The 17,613-nt window shown below is 42.5% G+C and overlaps 5 protein-coding genes across 5 annotated transcripts; 2 read left to right on the top strand and 3 right to left on the bottom strand.

Moving 5' to 3' along the window:
* Positions 1 to 646: 646 nt before the first annotated feature.
* FOMMEDRAFT_159803 (uncharacterized protein) lies at positions 647 to 2,436 on the top strand (the record flags this gene model as incomplete). The annotated part of the gene is made up of 4 exons (XM_007269554.1): positions 647 to 698; positions 1,013 to 1,053; positions 1,119 to 1,249; positions 1,347 to 2,436. The coding sequence occupies 4 exons, from the start codon at positions 647 to 649 to the stop codon at positions 2,434 to 2,436; spliced, it is 1,314 nt and encodes a 437-aa protein (XP_007269616.1).
* A 778-nt stretch (positions 2,437 to 3,214) lies between these two features.
* Positions 3,215 to 5,684, bottom strand: FOMMEDRAFT_159802 (uncharacterized protein; the record flags this gene model as incomplete). Its single annotated transcript, XM_007269553.1, has 13 exons — positions 3,215 to 3,248; positions 3,306 to 3,319; positions 3,376 to 3,509; positions 3,601 to 3,742; positions 3,806 to 4,010; positions 4,071 to 4,177; positions 4,227 to 4,317; positions 4,370 to 4,559; positions 4,611 to 4,664; positions 4,713 to 4,824; positions 4,880 to 5,261; positions 5,322 to 5,468; positions 5,524 to 5,684. The coding sequence occupies 13 exons, from the start codon at positions 5,682 to 5,684 to the stop codon at positions 3,215 to 3,217; spliced, it is 1,773 nt and encodes a 590-aa protein (XP_007269615.1).
* A 289-nt stretch (positions 5,685 to 5,973) lies between these two features.
* Positions 5,974 to 7,322, top strand: FOMMEDRAFT_159801 (uncharacterized protein; the record flags this gene model as incomplete). Its single annotated transcript, XM_007269552.1, has 3 exons — positions 5,974 to 6,113; positions 6,175 to 6,740; positions 6,796 to 7,322. The coding sequence occupies 3 exons, from the start codon at positions 5,974 to 5,976 to the stop codon at positions 7,320 to 7,322; spliced, it is 1,233 nt and encodes a 410-aa protein (XP_007269614.1).
* Positions 7,323 to 8,057: 735 nt separating this feature from the next.
* On the bottom strand, positions 8,058 to 10,652 carry FOMMEDRAFT_22571 (cytochrome P450). The gene is made up of 10 exons (XM_007269551.1): positions 10,015 to 10,652; positions 9,916 to 9,959; positions 9,775 to 9,856; positions 9,651 to 9,715; positions 9,259 to 9,587; positions 9,143 to 9,201; positions 9,041 to 9,080; positions 8,789 to 8,979; positions 8,432 to 8,734; positions 8,058 to 8,354 (listed from the first exon to the last, which is right to left on the bottom strand). Exons 1-10 carry the CDS (start codon positions 10,375 to 10,377, stop codon positions 8,202 to 8,204), a joined length of 1,629 nt encoding a protein of 542 aa, XP_007269613.1. The 5' UTR covers positions 10,378 to 10,652; the 3' UTR covers positions 8,058 to 8,201.
* A 1,108-nt stretch (positions 10,653 to 11,760) lies between these two features.
* On the bottom strand, positions 11,761 to 14,253 carry FOMMEDRAFT_112481 (cytochrome P450; the record flags this gene model as incomplete). The annotated part of the gene is made up of 10 exons (XM_007269550.1): positions 11,761 to 12,232; positions 12,313 to 12,615; positions 12,682 to 12,872; positions 12,933 to 12,972; positions 13,035 to 13,093; positions 13,150 to 13,478; positions 13,545 to 13,609; positions 13,668 to 13,749; positions 13,810 to 13,853; positions 13,906 to 14,253. The coding sequence occupies 10 exons, from the start codon at positions 14,251 to 14,253 to the stop codon at positions 12,080 to 12,082; spliced, it is 1,614 nt and encodes a 537-aa protein (XP_007269612.1). The 3' UTR covers positions 11,761 to 12,079.
* Between the last annotated feature and the right edge of the window lie 3,360 nt (positions 14,254 to 17,613).

The raw sequence follows: 17,613 nt of genomic DNA, 5'->3' as shown, positions 1-17,613 counted from the left end.
AAAAAAACTACATCACCAAATCAAACACAAAAATGTATTGGAATTTACTGCTAAGACATATATTTTTTACATATTGTGGATCCTTATATTCACTTATAAAGTCTACATGTAAATATATTGTCTTGTCAGACTCTGCACGTTTTGGTGATGTATTTCTTTAATTTTATATTATGTAATTTTAAGATCAAGGGTCAGTATATTGAGGTGAATCGCACATGTACAAGTGTGCTGGTCAAACCTGCACGCGCGATTCACCTTGCGATTCACCCTCTAGAATTGCAAGGTGAATCGCACAGAGAATCGCGAGGTTTGACCACGCCTAATACCAAATAACTGCTACTGTGTGTTGAACTTCAACGTAAACCAAAAAAGCTAAGATGTGCATGCCAAACACGATGTGACGATCGTCGATAAATGGCGTGGTCAGTTTAGGCTTTTTTGACAGTGAACTTCTCAAGAGTCACTATAACTCGGTAACTGCTGTTTCGCACGCTCCAGATCGATACAGAACAGAATATCGCGCTATCGAAATTAAACTATGATTAATCAAGGCAGTCACCATACGTGGTATGAATGAGCTGTCCTTGGGGAACGTAAGTTCTCTTGTTAGGTAGGCATGATTTTCGCAACTCTTGTCTTGTCCACCATGGATGGGCCAAAACTCTGTGCTGCCAACGTGCTCGAACCTTTCACCCTCCGTGTGTATGTCTTTCTCTTCGTCGAGAAAGCTCGATAAGTTGGAATTTCAGAAACCACAAAGGCTATGGATAGCACTCATATTTTACTGTTCAGGGACATGAGAACCAGGTGGATATGTTGAACAGCACCAACTTGTTAGTGCTCGATCTCAATCAAGCAAATCGATCCCAAGCAAGAAGCATTTGTATAACGTGATACCATGAGGCAAAAGCACGCTGTAGCCCTTCATATTCAGACATGCATCCTCAATGTGTTCACTGCCTATTTAACTCAGCCTTGCCTGCACCGCATTGCTCATTACTCTTACCCTCAGCCCCAACAAACGCCAGTATTGAAGATTCACAATTCTTGAACGTAAAGTACTTCAAAATTGTTCAATGTCTGATCAAATATACTGACGGTTGATCCGGGATTTATAGCTTCAAAAGAACGGACACATGCCGCCAAGTCGGAGGACACAAGTCGACAGCAGTGGTCCATCGCACCCCTATCGTGGAGAGCGCGGAAATGGGGTTAGAGATACCAATGCTCGCCCAGACGCATCTCAATGGTGCGTCTCTCTCATTTCCGACAGTTGTCCGACTGTGTTGCTTCACAGTCCCTTTGTTTGCTTCCAGAAGGCAAAATTAATCCAATACACTTTTTAGTAATGATGGCCTGCAGGACAAAGGCAACGTACGAGTTTTGCCATCAAATCTTGAACAAATTTCACGCAACTCATATCAGGGGAGTAGTGGAGCTGGCAATAACACCGACTCATTCGGCAACATTTTCAAGAGTAAAGTTGATCATTGTTCGGAGAGTGAGATCATTGCGGATTGCAAGGCCTTAAACAACAGAATAAAGAATACAGTTCTAAACGTTGCTGAACATTGGACGAAGGTGTCGTTCCGCAAGCCCCGCAGCTCCGACAAAGAGTTAAGAGCTCGAGACCGCGATTTCTTGCGATCCATTCTGGGAGAAACACTCTACAATTCTATCAAGAGGCATGGGCAGTCGCGTTCCACACTAACGGAAATCGAGGGAGATATTACCGATGCACTCCAAACACTCGCTGCTTATATTTCAAACTATATCATCTCGGACACATTCTGCCCTGCTTTGTCAAATCACTGCGACACTAAAAATAAAGATATATTCATAAGCATGATCTTTCACGGTATGTCTTACTGGTTTCTGCACTCTATCGTCCGGATTTTACAGCCTCATCATCCTATTCCTAAAGAACCGCAAGTTACTGCACTTCGTTGGCGAGCTCTGACTTATTCGCATGCCACAAGGAGCACGCCAAACAGATCGGCGCCTGCAATCAACGCGTTCCTTTCCTCGTTTCAGTCTCGCATGGCATATGATTTCAAACTTATATTCCTTCTTGCTGGCGAAAGTGCATCATCCCCATTCCTGTCCGAAGTGCCGCAGATTCTTTTCAAGTGCGGGGTCATCGAATCAGCAGTCGAACTCGCTGAGAAACTTAAGACAAGTATCTTCTCAACTTACATCGACACGTACTGGGTAAAACCAAAGCTCGTCTTCGACGAAAGTCTGATGGATGAAGACGGGCGTATTGGAAAATCGGATTCATCCCACCAGACTCTGGTAGCGTGTACCATGGAATTGGGCATCCGAGAAATTGTTACCGATAATACCGCGACACAAAGCCGAAAAGGACGGATCCTGTTAAAACCGAAGGTACTAGTCGAAGTAAGTGACTCATTACTCATCTACTCACTGTTATAACTCATACGGAACAGGGAAATTAGTAGTGGATATCATTGGTTACAGTGCTGTTGATAATTCATACTGTTAGCTCACTAGTATATTTAGTGACTAGAGAAGGGGCCATTGAAATTGATTTGTATATTTAGTATGATGTGATAGCTTTCTATATAGCAAAAATCAGAAAGAAAATTGTAATACTGTTGGTTTACAAGCTTACCCTATTCGTTGTTATATGGAATATTCATACCGAACCGCCGGTATTATTCTCAGAATATTGAGCCAGAAGGGCTTTTGACTCGTGAGCCTTTACTTTTTGAGCACTAACTTACTGATCAAGTCCCGGGACTGTCACATACAACATGATGCTCAGCTGTCAATATTACATTTCAATTTTGACAAAATAGTTCACTAATACTGTTTTTGTTTTCCAAAATTACCATATATGTGATGGATTGTCAAATGAATGTATTCACTTGACAAATTTCGACTTGCAAGCATGTAAGCATATTGAGCATTGCACTTTCTTAATGCTAAGATGAAAGAGCCATTTTGCATAGTATAGTAATATATCTGGTATTTTTGCAGCTCAAGGCCAATAGTAATGACGGAAAGTACATAAGGCTGTAACAGGTGCACAAGTATCATTGTAAAAAAAATTGAGATGACTCAATTGTATGTAGCTACTAACAGAAACTTCTTGTACAAATTCCAGATTCAACCAATTGGAATCAAAAGAATGGTACATGAATGGTATGATGATACTATCTTCAAGAAAAAATTACAAGACAATGCAAACTTATTCATCTTCATAAAAGATGGTAGCAGGGCCACTGCATTCAAAGTCAGAATGTTAGTCACAGGCCCCACTACAAGTCAATCCCACTTACTGATGTACAACACCCTATTAAAACACAATTAGATTTCACTTTTTCTCTCAGGTAGTAAAGATAGACATACATCCTCTATCCATTTAATCCGTGCTTGGAGTTCTACTTGTCCGAAGCTAATTTCAATGGAAAAATTAATGTGCCAGAACCTCCTGTTCTTGTATGTGTGCATTCGTTCTAGCTGAAAAAGCCTTGAAAAGTCGGCTTTAATTATACATGTGCTCAGAAAAAGCTCTAGATATATGAATAGTATTTTACTTTTGTAAGGATGCCGAATTCCTTGATACAAACATACCTTTGTTTTCATCATACCATGTAGGAGTATGATCAGGTCCGTTATAGCGGATCAGTGTGCATTTGTGCATTGTTTCTGATGCATTCGAAGCTAGCCATGTATACGGAACTGCATGCTTCTCCGAATCTTGTACGTCTACGCCCTTAAACGTTGGTCATTCACATGTGTACAGCCTCTCCAGAAGTATCTCAAGATAATGCCATACCTTCTGGAGAATAATGCTGAAGCGTGAGGGAAGCACTATGTCTCCTTCCAAGTCTTCGAAGCAGAGATGCTTGCGTCGGACATGGTCCGGGTCGAAGGCGTCATAGAGTACGCTGCACTTGATTCCGTATGCTGCTCTGGTGACACGCCTTTTGACTGTATTGTCCAATGCATACAAAACATTGCCATTTGCTACAGCTTTGGCTCTGTGTGCGTAGGTATGAATATGAATATTCTGCTTTGTTACGGGTGAAACAGGCGCTCACAGGTTTGTATCTGGGCGACTAACAGGAATGCTTTGTTCTCCTAATATTTCACTTACTTTCTCGAGAATCCAAGGACTGGCTGCAAAGCCGCCAACTAACCACACAGGCTGAATCGAGTGTCAGCACATTGAATGTATAACTTCTTGAATTGCTCACAATTGTCTTAACTTGACAAGCTCTAATCTGACTCTTGACGGATTCGACGAGATTGAGTACAGAGAATTGGAAACATTTCTGCAGCTCAAGCCTGTGTTTGAAGTCAATAAAGAAAAATAGAAAAACAATGCAATATTTCGCACCCTTCTATCCTCAGATAGCCTTTCTTGATACCCATTTTGGAGTTATTCTCAGAGCGAGATCCAATATTCATCCACAAGGTTCCTTCTTTGTCGTTGATACTGAACTCTCGCTTGAGCGATTGCTCAAATTTCTTGTCCACAATATCATCTAATTCATCTGGATTGTCATAGTGTGATCCACGAAGTCTTTCTGTGGCAAACGCTTTATCTCATGGCTGCTTCCTCTGCCCGAACAACTTACCTTTCAGCAACCTGTACATCTCCTTGTTGACAAATACACCACCAGCAAAGCGACCTGTACAAAGATCAGCCAGGAGAAGTCAATGCAGATTTTTTTACTCACAGTCGGACGAGGTTAGCTCTCTGAGTTGCAATGGAGATGTTTGTGTGATTTCGTACGTTGTAACGTCAAGAGTTCCACCTCCAGCATCAGCAATCACGAAGCGATATCCAGGCTGTATTAATGCCAACAGATCAGACCTTTCAACAACTTTAGATGACGATTCATACCTGTAAGTTCGGAGGACAGAGACCATTTGCAAGACAAGCGAGTGCGCTTGCTTCTCCCTCGGTGACGAATTTGAGCCGAGCATGTCCAGTGATACCGTTTGGCACCAATCCACCAAAGACCGCAGCGCTTCGCATTCGCTGCTGCTGCAGACCCTCCCAGCCATTTGGGTGGCTCAAAACAAATGAAATCCGTTCTTCGAAGCTCTTGATCAATTCAGATCCATGTGGCTCGTACTTTTCTATATAGTTAATGGTTTCTTTGTATAAGTAGCGGAGAAAGTGCCCCATTGCTTCGACTGGAGTCATCTTTGGTGGCAACGTGCCTAGCGACAGACCATTCGTATTAATGCGCATGTTTGATGGACGGAGATGCATCTTAAAACTTCAAATTACGTGATTTTATAAAGTTTGCTTCCATCTGAATTACACGTAAGAAACGTACTGTTCGACCTTGATCCACCCTTCACACTCAGCAACATTAATTGTCGTGTCGCTCACTGCTGATGCCCCTGCAGCCTTGAGGTTCAAGTCTTTGTCGAAATACATTATTGACGGTATTTTCGCATCACTTGTGGTTTGCCCAGTGAATCTGGAAACACTGTTAATATCGGTCTGCTCGTATATTATTGTAAGCTTATGCCTACCGTGGCACGGGTTGGACTTCTGGGATAATGTTCGGCTTGAGGATCGCATATGAAACACCGCTAAACGTTGTCCCAACATCAATGCCAATCACCAAGTCCATTGTAGAACCCTGGTATGGTCGAAGGTTCAAGAAACGAGGGAGCTTATGACCAGTGCTCATGGCCAGCTGGACGAGAACTAGTAGGAGAAAGGAAAGCAGGTGAACGTAGGTATAGAGATGCGCCTTATGAACTGGCTGGATCCACTATTGTGACATAGACAACGAGGCAACAGGATGTTTTAGATTGTAATTCACAAACACGCATCTTCTGCATGCCCATGTCTTCAAAGTTCAACTTCCGCCCACGAACTTGCACTCATCTGTTGGAAGCCCACCACTGAGTTTCCTAAGACTAGTATAAGTTTGCGGTTGAAGTAAGCACTAAAAACCCTCCGGATTTGCTACTAAGATGGTCCTACAGCACCAAATTTGGCAGATGCTTAGAATTCGGAGATCACAGGGAACAACAAGCAGCCTTCCTATGCATCGTGCGGAGTCTCGGAAGAGTAACAACTTTCTATGTCCATGGTTGGGGAAACTTTTCCAAGGGTGTGTTCCTTACACTTTCGACGGCCAGGCCGACCAAACTCATTTCATTGTCCCTTGTTAGTGTCTTGAAGAAACTGAAAATAAACACTCTTTCACCTCTGGATAGAAGTGATTTCCAGAGTAGGGACGATACGCGAGCATTAACATCGACTTCGGAGCGAATATCATCAGACGTGCATCAGGAAAGCAGCCTTACCGAATACCACCGCAGTGACTGCACTGGGCCAGACGACCTGCTCTACATAAGTAGAGTTGACCGCTGCTCGGAGAGAGAAATCGTCGTAGATTGCGAAGCTTTGAACAATAGGATGAGGAATACTGTCTTCAATGTAACCGATCAGTGGACAAGATTTTCTGTCCGTGAAACTGGCGGATCGGCTATACAACTTCGACCCGAGGATCACGAGACCCTGAGATCCATTCTGGGAGAAACGCTCTACAACTTGATCAAGAGCTTCGGAGAATCACGTTCGACGCTGGACGAAATCGAGGACCATGTCACTGATGCCCTCCAGACATTTATTACGTACTCCGCACACCAGATCATTTCTGACACGTTCTGCCCCGTTATGAATGAATACAGCAATGCCACAAATCAGAGGCTTTTCACGTGCATGATTATGCATGGTAAGTGTCTGTTACCCTCGTTCGGATCTAAGCAATGACTTTGTCGCTTGTAAAGAACGCCAGCCAGTTGCACTTCATTGGCGGGCTTTGGGATACGTGCATGCGGTGAAGAGCGCACCGAACGGACCGACTTACGCAACTAGAGAATTCCTTTCAGCATTTCAATCGAAGTTGGAACACTATTTTCAAGGCATATTCCTCCTTGTTGGCGAAAGTACAACATCGCCATTTCTACCCAGAGTATCGCAGATGCTTTCAAAATGTGGGGTCATCGAAGCAGCAATCGAACTCGCTGGAAAACTCAAAACAAGCATCTTTTCGACTTACATCGACACGTACTGGGTGATGCCAAAGCTCGTCTTCGATGAAAATGTGATGGAAAAAGCCGCCCACATTGAAACGTCAATAGCCTCCCACCAGACACTGGTAACATGTACTCTGGAGTTAGGTATCCGAGAAATTGTCGCAGTCAGGGCCGAGACACAAGACCGAATTGGCCGGATCTTGTTGAAACCAAAGGTGCTAGTCGAAGTAAGCGGTTCATTTGCAAGTTCGTTTATAATACGAGCTAATCCCCAATAGGGCATGTAAGAACCAATAATTCTGTTCTCGGTTTCGTCAATATCAGTTTGAGATTAGATTGATCACTTGTTACGCAGTTGTTCGATGATTATCGAAAGAATTAGATAGAAAATGTTTAGTTCACCACTCCGGAAAATTACTCACATTCATGTTACAAATGTAGCGTATGGATAGACGCTACTTAAAAAAAAGTGTTTCAACACCCCAAGTGTCTTGAGCCTAACACACGTACAACCGCCACCCGTGACTATAATAGTGTCCCATTAAATTAATTTTCTGGCATGTTTTTCCGAATCTAGACAGGTATCAGATCTGCTTACTTACCTGCGACTTTATCAATAAGCTCAATTTTTCTTTAAAAAAATCTCACATTAACTGCAACCCAATGTAACGGAAACCTGTATACTAACACCAGACAAGCCATTACTGTAAGCCGAGGTTATTAAAAGTGACGTGGAACGTACAGGATGCTGTACATCTTACCTTTTGGAGTAATGAAGGGAGCAGCCCTGTCTGCATCCATTTGCAAAGAAAACGAATAAATGCCAATGGCATTTCAATGAAGCATGCCTGTATAGAAGGGCTGTTTTTGACTTCGATGGCACTAATGTTCTCCTGACCTAACATTAAATCGTTCGAGTGGACGACTTTATTATTCATCGTTGTCTGCTGGATCCTCCGAGCGAAGGACAGTAACTGCACACTATAACACCATGACATTGTTTGCTCTCGTGCGCAGCATCTTGTCATTGAGCCAGGATTATGGAAATCTTCACTTTTCTTCGTGATTCTTGTCGTGGAACCCATGCGTAAATGCAACTAAATGATTATTATGCAGGAAATAATGCACAATGCTCGAATAAATTGAGGAAAAAAACCTTATTCAGCACGCCTGACGCGCAACGGTACAGCATATCCTTCCTCTCCAGCAATTTTCGGGCGGGGAAGAATCGTCGCAACCATTTCAATCTTCGTTTCTGGTCCATCCCGCATTGAGAATACGTAATTACGTATAAGAACAAAGAGCACAGCCTTACGAACACACAAAAAGATTGCATGTCAGTGAAAGGTATTCAACGAAGTGCCTTTCTGGGCAGGACACAACCCACCTTAAACTCTGCGACGGCAAACGCCCGTCCGATACACATCCTTGGTCCATCTGCAAAAGTAAGCAAGTGATGATATCCTTGGATATCCTTCACCTTGCTCGGAAGACTCACATCCTCGCCATTGGAGAGCCATCGCTCGGGGTTGAACGCCTTTGCATCTGGACCCCAGATCGCTTCCGAGCAGTTGATGGCGGATATCGGCACCAAGACGGTGGAGCCTTCAGGTACGATTATTTCGTTAATCTGTTCGCCTGAAGGGTTAGTGATGGGTTTGCTGAGTGGTATCACGTCGTCGCAAGCAGCCTGTAGTTAATAGTCCATGAATAGACAGCTCTTAGTGTGCGGGCAAGTACTCACTACACGTTGAGTCGCCTCGGCCGGCGAACGTAAGCGAAGGATTTCAAGCGTAACCGCATTCAAATAGGGAAGACTGTCTGTAAGCTGATCATATAACGGGTCGCTACTAGAAAATTCGCAGAGCTCCTTTCGAAGTTTGTCTTGCTTGTCGGCATGCCTTGCTAACTCGATAAGAGCCCAAGTCAAGCTTACTATAAGAAAATCCAGGTAAGCGATCTATTGTATATAGAAGCCATCACCGGTGAAACGTACTGGATGTTGTCTCATAGCCAGCTACTAGTAGAGTCTTCATCTTTTTAGGAAAAGACACATGAGCATTGTTATCGGTCTTCAAGTCGCGTTATCGTTGCGTACCTGAGCCAGTAGCTCTTCCTCGGATATCTTTAGCTTTGAACTGGAACTCTCAGCTTTGACTATATTGTCATTGAATTAATGGGTTTGCTCCAAAGAGCTACCGGGAAACAACATACGAAGTGTTCCCATTACTGACCGGTCGACATCAAGCTGGCCGTGGGAGGCCACTTCTCCCTCGCTTCGCTTACCCTTCATAAGGTTCCTCGAAATGCCTTCAAGTGTAGCATTCATTCTGCTTTGCAAGCGAGTCATTTTTGTGGGAATCTTCGAGAATATTGGGAATATAATTTGAAGCATAAAGATGAGGAGTATGAAGCCCGATGGAAGGTTTGGTGTGTAGAAAGAATCGAAGACGTCTGTCATTTCCTGGCTTTCGCCTTCGAGCGAATTGAAGTCGTGCCCGAAGCCTGCTATACCAATGCTATCTAGAGAGATGCGGTTCATCCTTTCGCGAGCGGGCATGTTTTAATGGTGCGGAATCAACAGGACCGAGAACGAAGCAGCTTACCATGTTTGAACGTCAATGATGAATTCGTCTAACCCAACGTTTTGTGCATCCCAGGCATCTTTCAACTAGCATTTATTACTTTTCAACAGGATCGGAGCATGTACTCATATAAGAATATCTATACCTTATATGCTGAATTGAAGAAGACATGCGTTACGTCTCGAATTGCTGCAGTGGAGAAAGCAGGGGCGAGTGATTTGCGCTGCCTGTTGGACACATTTAGCACCAGGAAAAATATAGAGAGGATTCATTTCCTATTTCTCACCTTCGATGGTCGTCACCCTCTGCTGAAAACAAGCCTCTACCGACCTATGTTACCATTAACACAGTGGCTATAATCGTGCACCGTCTTGTCTGAACTTACAAACCTATGGATCGTATTCTTTACACTTTTGCTGAATACATAGACAGTCGATCCTTTGGCGTAGAAATGTGCAATACTCTTCGGATCCATCAATACTATTGTCTTCGTACCCAGTGGACCCGGGAAATGGTACGCCAAACCGTATTGTTCAGCACATCGTTCCAAGAGCAAATTTCCCTCCCCGAGTCCCTCACTGGAGAAGAACTCTTTCTTCCCTGATCCATGAAGCCAGCTCTCCCTTGGCGGTCCACGTAGCTCAGTTGCTTTTGAGGGTGTTCGACACGATTGAAGCGCCTTGTAAATCAGCCATGTTGCAGCACCCAGAGAAACGAATTCTACTGCATGTCTGGTAGTTGAGGTCATGGTGGTAAGAAGCTGCCCTGCAACCAGCATGCATCCCCCTCCGCAGTTGTTTCAATGTGATCTGTATCCACTAGAAACAACCCTGAGCAAATCAAGACGCGGTTATTAGAAGTATCACGGAGGACGCGGAAGGCTGTGCATTTTCCCCATGACGGGCCCAAGAGTGCGAATTAACGTGCAAGACACCAAAAATCGAAGCTAGTAGCACTGTAATGAGAGCATGACGGTCCAGGAGGCGGTTTCGGTTTCGAGGACTTCCATTCTTTCTGACCCTTCAGGCCCAGGGAGTGAATGATTCGCTGGCGAGTCGCTGCAATTAGTGACATCCACAAATAAGGCAACCAGAAATGTAAGTCCACTCGCGCGATCGCGTGACGTCAGTATCAACAACTTCGGAACCGAGCACCATAAACATGCAGGACAACGAAACCGTGTCTACCATATTATGGGAACTACTTCAACAACACTGTGCATGCTATTTACAAGACATACAACGTCATCTCAAATAGCATTGCGTTCTATTCCCATACTTACACGATCTCTCGCTAAAATCAACTTTTCGCTAACCATAAAAAAGTTGTCCCTCAGGCTGTTCCACGTTCACTTACCGATAGCTAGAAATTTCACTAGTATACGGGACAAGATTGCATAATAACGTTATAACATTGAGTCGTTCATAACAGGATCATAATGGAAAGCATATTAATATGAAGACTGTTTCTTGTGGCAAAACATTATATGATCACTCCAAGGCCAAGTATTGCTCATAATGCATTCCAGACACAGTGCATGGCTCCTTTGGCCTTCGGCTTAGTTCACTCGAACACTCGGTATCTGCAATAAGTACAGAGATTCTGCAGCTGGAATTCACGCAACTTTCTAATATTCGACGGCCTATCTTTCAACTTATAGGATTGACATTCCACACTATTGTATTTAATTTATAATATTAACTGTGGTTAATCTTAACACTTTGTACACTGGGATCTTTGCCACAGCTTTATAGCACTGCTGGAATGATCTTCTGATTTCTTATAGAGTCTTATAGAACATGTAGTGATCGTAGTACGATTTAAACAAGAACTTTGTTATTCATCCTTGTCTGCAAGATTCTCTCGAGCGAAGAACTCGAATAGTAACTCGGCCCTCTAAAACAGTATATGTCCGTTGACATGTAAACTTACGGCTTATTCGTGCTACATGTTGTTAAGGCAGGGGCAAGGCATTTTTCGTTTTTATTGTGAATTTTTGTAGCCCTGTAAACTGTACTACAGTTGAATATTCCAGTCATAGTGCTAGTATGCAATTGATTCATAACAAGGGCTAAGGGTGGTAGAATTTATAGAGCAGAGCCATCAGTTCTAGAAGGGCTTTAAGCATGGAAAAATTGATTTGGGATTGTGCAGAAGTACAAGGTATATATGTAGGGGCTGTTCTTTAGATATTGAGAAGATTGTAAGAGTATTGAGCTAAGGGTCGCTTAGTCCATGATCGTCATGCAAAAGACAAAGGGTAAAATAATAATAATGATCTTGCATTTGAAAAGGCAGGGATTGGGATTGGGATTGAGTTGGACAACCTTCTAAGCTTGACAATTTCTGAGTCTGTACATTATATAAGATATGAATAAGGCCGTCTGTCGTGTGGAAATGTGCCATGTCATAGTGTATCGAGAAAGAAAGCAATGCAGAGCATATGAATATTACTCAACACGCTTGACACGCAACGGGACAGCATAACCTTTCTCGCCGGCTACCTTTGGGCGGGGAAGAATCGTAGCGACCATCTCAATCTTCGTCTCTGGTCCATCCCGCATCGAGAAAATATAATTCCGCACAAGGACAGATAGAACGGCCTTTCGAACAGAAAGAAAAAGGGTTCGCATGTCAACGACAGATATTTAACACAGAAGCCATTATTGGAAACACAACCGACCTTAAACTCCGCAACAGCAAACGCTCGCCCAATACACATTCTCGGTCCATCCGCGAAGGAAAGCAAGTGATGATATCCTTGAATTTCCTTCACCTTGCTCGGAAGACTCACATCCTCACTATTGGAGAGCCATCGTTCGGGTTTGAACTCCTTTGCATCCGGACCCCAGATTGCTTCCGAATGGTTGACGACAGTTATAGGGACCAAGACCGTCGAACCTTTGGATACAGCTATTTCGTTGATTTGTTCGCCTGAAGGGCTTGTGATCGGCGTGCCGAGTGGTATTATATCATCACATGCAGCCTGTAGTTGGTAGAGTTCGTAATGAATGAATACAGAATTCTTAGTCTAAGGATGAGAAACACTCACTACACGTTGAGTCGCCTCCGCAGGAGAATGCAAGCGGAGGGTTTCAAGCATGACAGCATTCAAATAGGAGAGACTGTCCGTAAGCTGATCATACGATGGGTCACTACTAGAGAATTCGGAGAGTTCCTGTCGAAGTCTGTCTTGAACTTCGTGGTGTTTTGCTAGCTCGATTAGTGCCCACGTCAAGCTTACTGTGAAAGTTCTATGTAAGCGATCCATTACATAGAGAAGCTGTAGACCGGTAAACGCACTGGACGTTGTCTCGTAACCAGCCACTATTAGGGTCTTCATCTTTTTAGAAAAGGACATGTGAGCTACATTACTGGCCATCGAGTCGCGTTGTTGTTACATACTTGAGCCAATAACTCCTCCTCGGATATCTTCATATCTGAGTTTGAACTCTCAGCTTTGACTGTATCGTCGCTGAACTTATGAGTTACCCCAGGAGGTTATAAAGGAACAACATACGAAGCGTTCCCATCATAGACCGGTCGATACTAGTCTGGTCGTGCAAAGTTACCTCCCCCTCGCTTCGTCTTCCCTTCATAAGATTCCTCGAAATGCCTTCAAGCGTAGCATTCATCCTGCTCTGCAGGCGAATGATCTTTGTAGGAATCTTCGAGAATATCGGAAATATGATTTGAAACATAAAGATGAGGAGCTCCACGCCCGATGGAAGGTTTGGCGTGTAGAATGAATCGAAGACGTCTGTAATTTCTTGGCTTTCGCCTTCGAGGGAGTTGAAGTCGTGACCAAACCCTGCTATACCAATGCTATCTAGAGAGACGCGGTTCAGCCTTTTATGAGCGAACATGTTTCAGTGGTGCAAAATCAACAGAAAGTCCTAGATTGAAATAGCATACCATGATTGAACATCAATAACGAATTCGTCGAACCCAACGTTTTGTGCATCCCATGCATCTTTCAGCTAGCATTTCGCACTTTTAAACAATTTGGAAGACGAATCTATACAAGAATACCTGTACCTTGTACGCTGAATTGAAAAAGACATGCGTTGCATCTCGAATTGCTGCATTGGAAAAAGCAGGAGCGAGAGATTTGCGCTGTCTGTTGAGCTTGACTCAGTTCCGGCAAAGGTATAGAGATCATCTATCTCTTGTTTCTCACCTTCGATGGTCTTCGCCCTCAACCGAAAACAACCCTTTTCCGACCTGTATTATGATTAACCAGTTCTCCCAATCATACACTTTTGCATAAACTCACAAGCCTATTAAATATTTCCTTTACAGCTGCGCTATTTATATAGACAGTCGATCCTTTGGCATAGAAGTGTGCAATGCCCTTCGGGTCCATCAATACTATCATCTTCGAGCCCAGTGATCCAGGGAAATGGTACACCAAGCCATATTGTTCGGCACATCGTCCCAAAAGCACGTTTCCCTGCCCAGATAAGAGCTCTTTCTTCCCTGATCCGAAGAGCCAGTTCTCCCTCGGCGGTCCACGTAGCTTAGTCGCTTTTGATGTCCGATAAGATCGAAGTGCCTTGTATATCAGCAATGTTGCAATACCCAGTGAGACGAATCCCACAGCACGTCTTGTGGTTGACGTCATGGACGTAAGTAGGTGACCGAACAGTGGCGTGCATCTTTCTCCCCTTTTAAGCGCTTTAATATGTTCCATAGCACAAGTGGGATTTGAAATGTCGGGTCAGGCCGGGTGACCCGCGACTCAGAGTGAGTCAGATCGGAATATTCAGGTTAGTGATTGATCCTGACCTGACCCAGCTCGTCGAAACTCAGAGTTAATCAGGCCAAAAGGTGAAAATAAGAATAAATACGACAAGTGCAAAAACAATGCGTGTTAATCATCCAACGTTATTTTGTACTTCTCATGTAGTTATGTATATCTGTCCGGTTAAAGGTCAGGTTAGGTCGGGTTGAACTGGGCCACGATTCGGTTGCGTCGAAGCACAAATCAGTATCAATAATTTGCTGATGCACGGTCATTGGACGCGCGCGTGGGAGCGTGCTGAGCAGTGAGAATCGAGCAAGGATGCTGTCGGCCACGAGTAAAACTCATCGAAACTCAAGAAAGACCCACGATCGTACCTGTCATTGTAAGGTTGGGAAAATATAAACTCAACCAACTGTGACGCGGCAGTACTAGCCTCTTTTGGGCCATACAATAATGGACGAAATAACTTCCTCAAATAACCTCAAATGAATATTTGGGCAACATAGAATTGTAGAGGACATCTGTAGCTACAAATGTATGTTTTTATTTTTCAAAAATATTGAGTACAAATTTTTTTATTTCCTAAGAAAACCTTTTTTGTTAAAATGGTCTAAAATTGCATTTCTATGAGTTTGAACACTACTCGAAAAAATTCAACCCAGATTTTTACCGCTTATATAATACAAAAGTTATGTAATAGTATTAATAATAATACATTTGTCAGCATTTTTTAAAGTAATTTTTTCCAAACACTTAGAAAGTTGAACAAACACTATATAACTGTTTAAAAACCAACTTTAGACATTAATAATTGTATCTGAATAAGTTTTGAACTTGCTAGAGCTGATAAAACAAAGTCAATTTTTTCTGACCTAGAAATTTTTACTGTAGGGTCCTTCCAAAAATAGTATGTGGCTGTGCTGTGACTGATGTGACAAGTTGGTTGAGTTTATGTTTTCCCAACCTTAACTAATATGAGTGTATTCTCACAATCTTGTAATCTAAATACTAGAATGTGACCCTACATTTCAAATTTTTATAGGCACAACATAAATCCTCTTTTGGCAAATGTATGTAAATATAAGCTCTCCTATCATGTAAAGATTATTTATTATTTTGGGGCTGTTGAGTGAGAATCCTTCTTTTCAAGCTTTTCTATACATTTTTCCACAGTTTCTTAAATATTGTAACTTCTGAGGTTACACACATGACTTTAGTTAAGTATATAAAGGGCTATTTGTAGACACTTAGAGATTATCTTTGTACTTGCTCCTGTACTTAGGTCAACCTCTCCAATCCCAGGTCTTTACCTGTTCTGTGTTCTTGAGTAAGACTCTAACCTTTACACTTTTTTTTGAACAGGCAAAATTTGGGGATTACCTCTCATCTACTGTCTTTCACTCATGCTACCAGATTGTCAGCCTCCCCCCCCTAGCTTCCCCCCACATGTCTACTATCTCCTACACACCTACAGTACTCTATAGTAATACTCTAGTTAATTACAAACTTCACAAATGCTATACTGAATTCCTGTTCACTCTTAAAGGCTTATAGAGAGAATATTACCACCTACTGGCCCACCTTTAATCTCCTAACAGACCCTCATCAGATTGGTCCCAGGATTCTAGGAGAATGTGTCAGGAAGATTGTATACAGTCACACTAGAGTTGTACACATTGTGTCTCATTGTGAGTCTTGTTAGTTAGCTACAAGTAAGATTCTGCTACTCAAATATATACTTTCACTATACTACCCTCTCCTAGCAAACCCTCATCAGATTGGTCCCTGGATTCTAGGAGAAGGTGTCAAGAAGAGTGTATGTGGTTGTACTAGAGTTACATGTGTTACACATTATTGTGAGTCTAGTCAGCTGTCTACAATTAAGGTTCTGTCACTCAAGAATATACTTTACTGTGCCACTTCAAGCAGATTATCTACAGACTTACTCTTGCTCATAACCTTTCTACTACTTGTTACAATCTTAAGCTAGTGTCTATAAACAAGCTGTAGAAGCCCCTACTATTCTATTTCTCAAATTGTTTGAGGAGAACACTATCTTGGTACTACTACTAAGATTAGGAGCTACTGTACAATTGCTCCACCAGAACACTGTTAAGAAACAAGCTGTAGAAGGACCTACTATCCTAGTCCTAAAATTGTACAAGGAAGTACTATCTTAATACTACTACTAATATCTGGAACTGTAGTGTAATTCTCTTCAGGAGCTGTAGGTTCTATACTGACAGATAGTGTCTACTTTTAGTATAACAAACATTATAATTGAGCTGTTAACTATAGTGTATTTGTTGTATACTTATTGTACTTACTGTAATGTGTATCTCTCTATTATTAAGGTGTTTGTTAAGACTGTCTATTCCTTACTATACTATCTCTTACTCTGTCACTGTCTAGTGTCTACTATTATTGTCTACTATCTACTAAGGGTATAAAGTCTCTTTTCCTTCCCTTCCTGTTTCCTAGAGTATAAAGCCCCTTTTCTAGTTGTAGACCTAGTCAGGGTACTAAGCCCCTACTAGTGTCAATTCTAGTCCTGAATGTATAGAGCCTCTACTAGTGTTACCTTCTGTTTCCTAGAGTATAAAGTCTCTTTTCTAGTTATAGACCTAGTTAGGGTACTAAGCCCCTACTAGTGTCAATCCTAGTCCTAGACATTTAGGGCCTCTACTAGTGTTACCTCTAGTCCTGAACCTAGCTAGAGTATTAAGCTCCTACTAGTGTTATTCTTAGTTACAGACTTAGTTAGGGATTATACTCTACTAGTGTTATCCAGTCCTTTCCTGTCCTATCCTGTCCTATCCTGTCCTGTCCTATCCTGTCCTGTCTCATCCTGTCCTGTCCCCCTCATAAACAGACCCTCTGTTACCTCTACATACTCTGTTTTACCTACACACTACCTGTACTCTTATTACCCTCAGAATTAGTATATTAATTTTGTCAACCTGGCCCTTCTACTCCTTCTAACACTGACACACACTTAAGGATGACTGTTCACTTCTTAACCATGTGTTTTAATCATTTTTTTCCTCCCTTAAGTAACAGGTACTAGTATAACTGAAGAGTTGTTAAGTTCTCTTTATTATACACTCTAACTTTTACACTCCTTTTTGCTCACACTATTAAAGAGATTAGATTATCTCTAACACCTAGCCTACTGTTAGTCAAACAAAACCTTCTCAGTTGTCTTCTCCTTATCTGTAGTAATACTGTACTTACTAG

This window comes from Fomitiporia mediterranea (assembly GCF_000271605.1).
Source record: "Fomitiporia mediterranea MF3/22 unplaced genomic scaffold FOMMEscaffold_10, whole genome shotgun sequence".
In the NCBI taxonomy this organism is placed as follows: domain Eukaryota; kingdom Fungi; phylum Basidiomycota; class Agaricomycetes; order Hymenochaetales; family Hymenochaetaceae; genus Fomitiporia; species Fomitiporia mediterranea.
The sequence above is the reverse complement of the archived record's forward strand: the minus strand, read 5'-3'. Positions and strand labels throughout refer to the sequence as shown.

Excerpts from the sequence above, each read along its gene's own strand:
- FOMMEDRAFT_22571 (XM_007269551.1), bottom strand. The coding sequence starts at position 10,377 with ATGACCTCAACTACCAGACATGCAGTAGAATTCGTTTCTCTGGGTGCT. Across the intron at positions 9,588-9,650 it reads ATCATTGACGTTCAAACATG|GATGAACCGCATCTCTCTAG; the intron begins GTAAGCTGCTTC and ends CGCTCGCGAAAG. Across the intron at positions 8,735-8,788 it reads CCGAGGCGACTCAACGTGTA|GCTGCTTGCGACGACGTGAT; the intron begins GTGAGTACTTGC and ends TATTAACTACAG.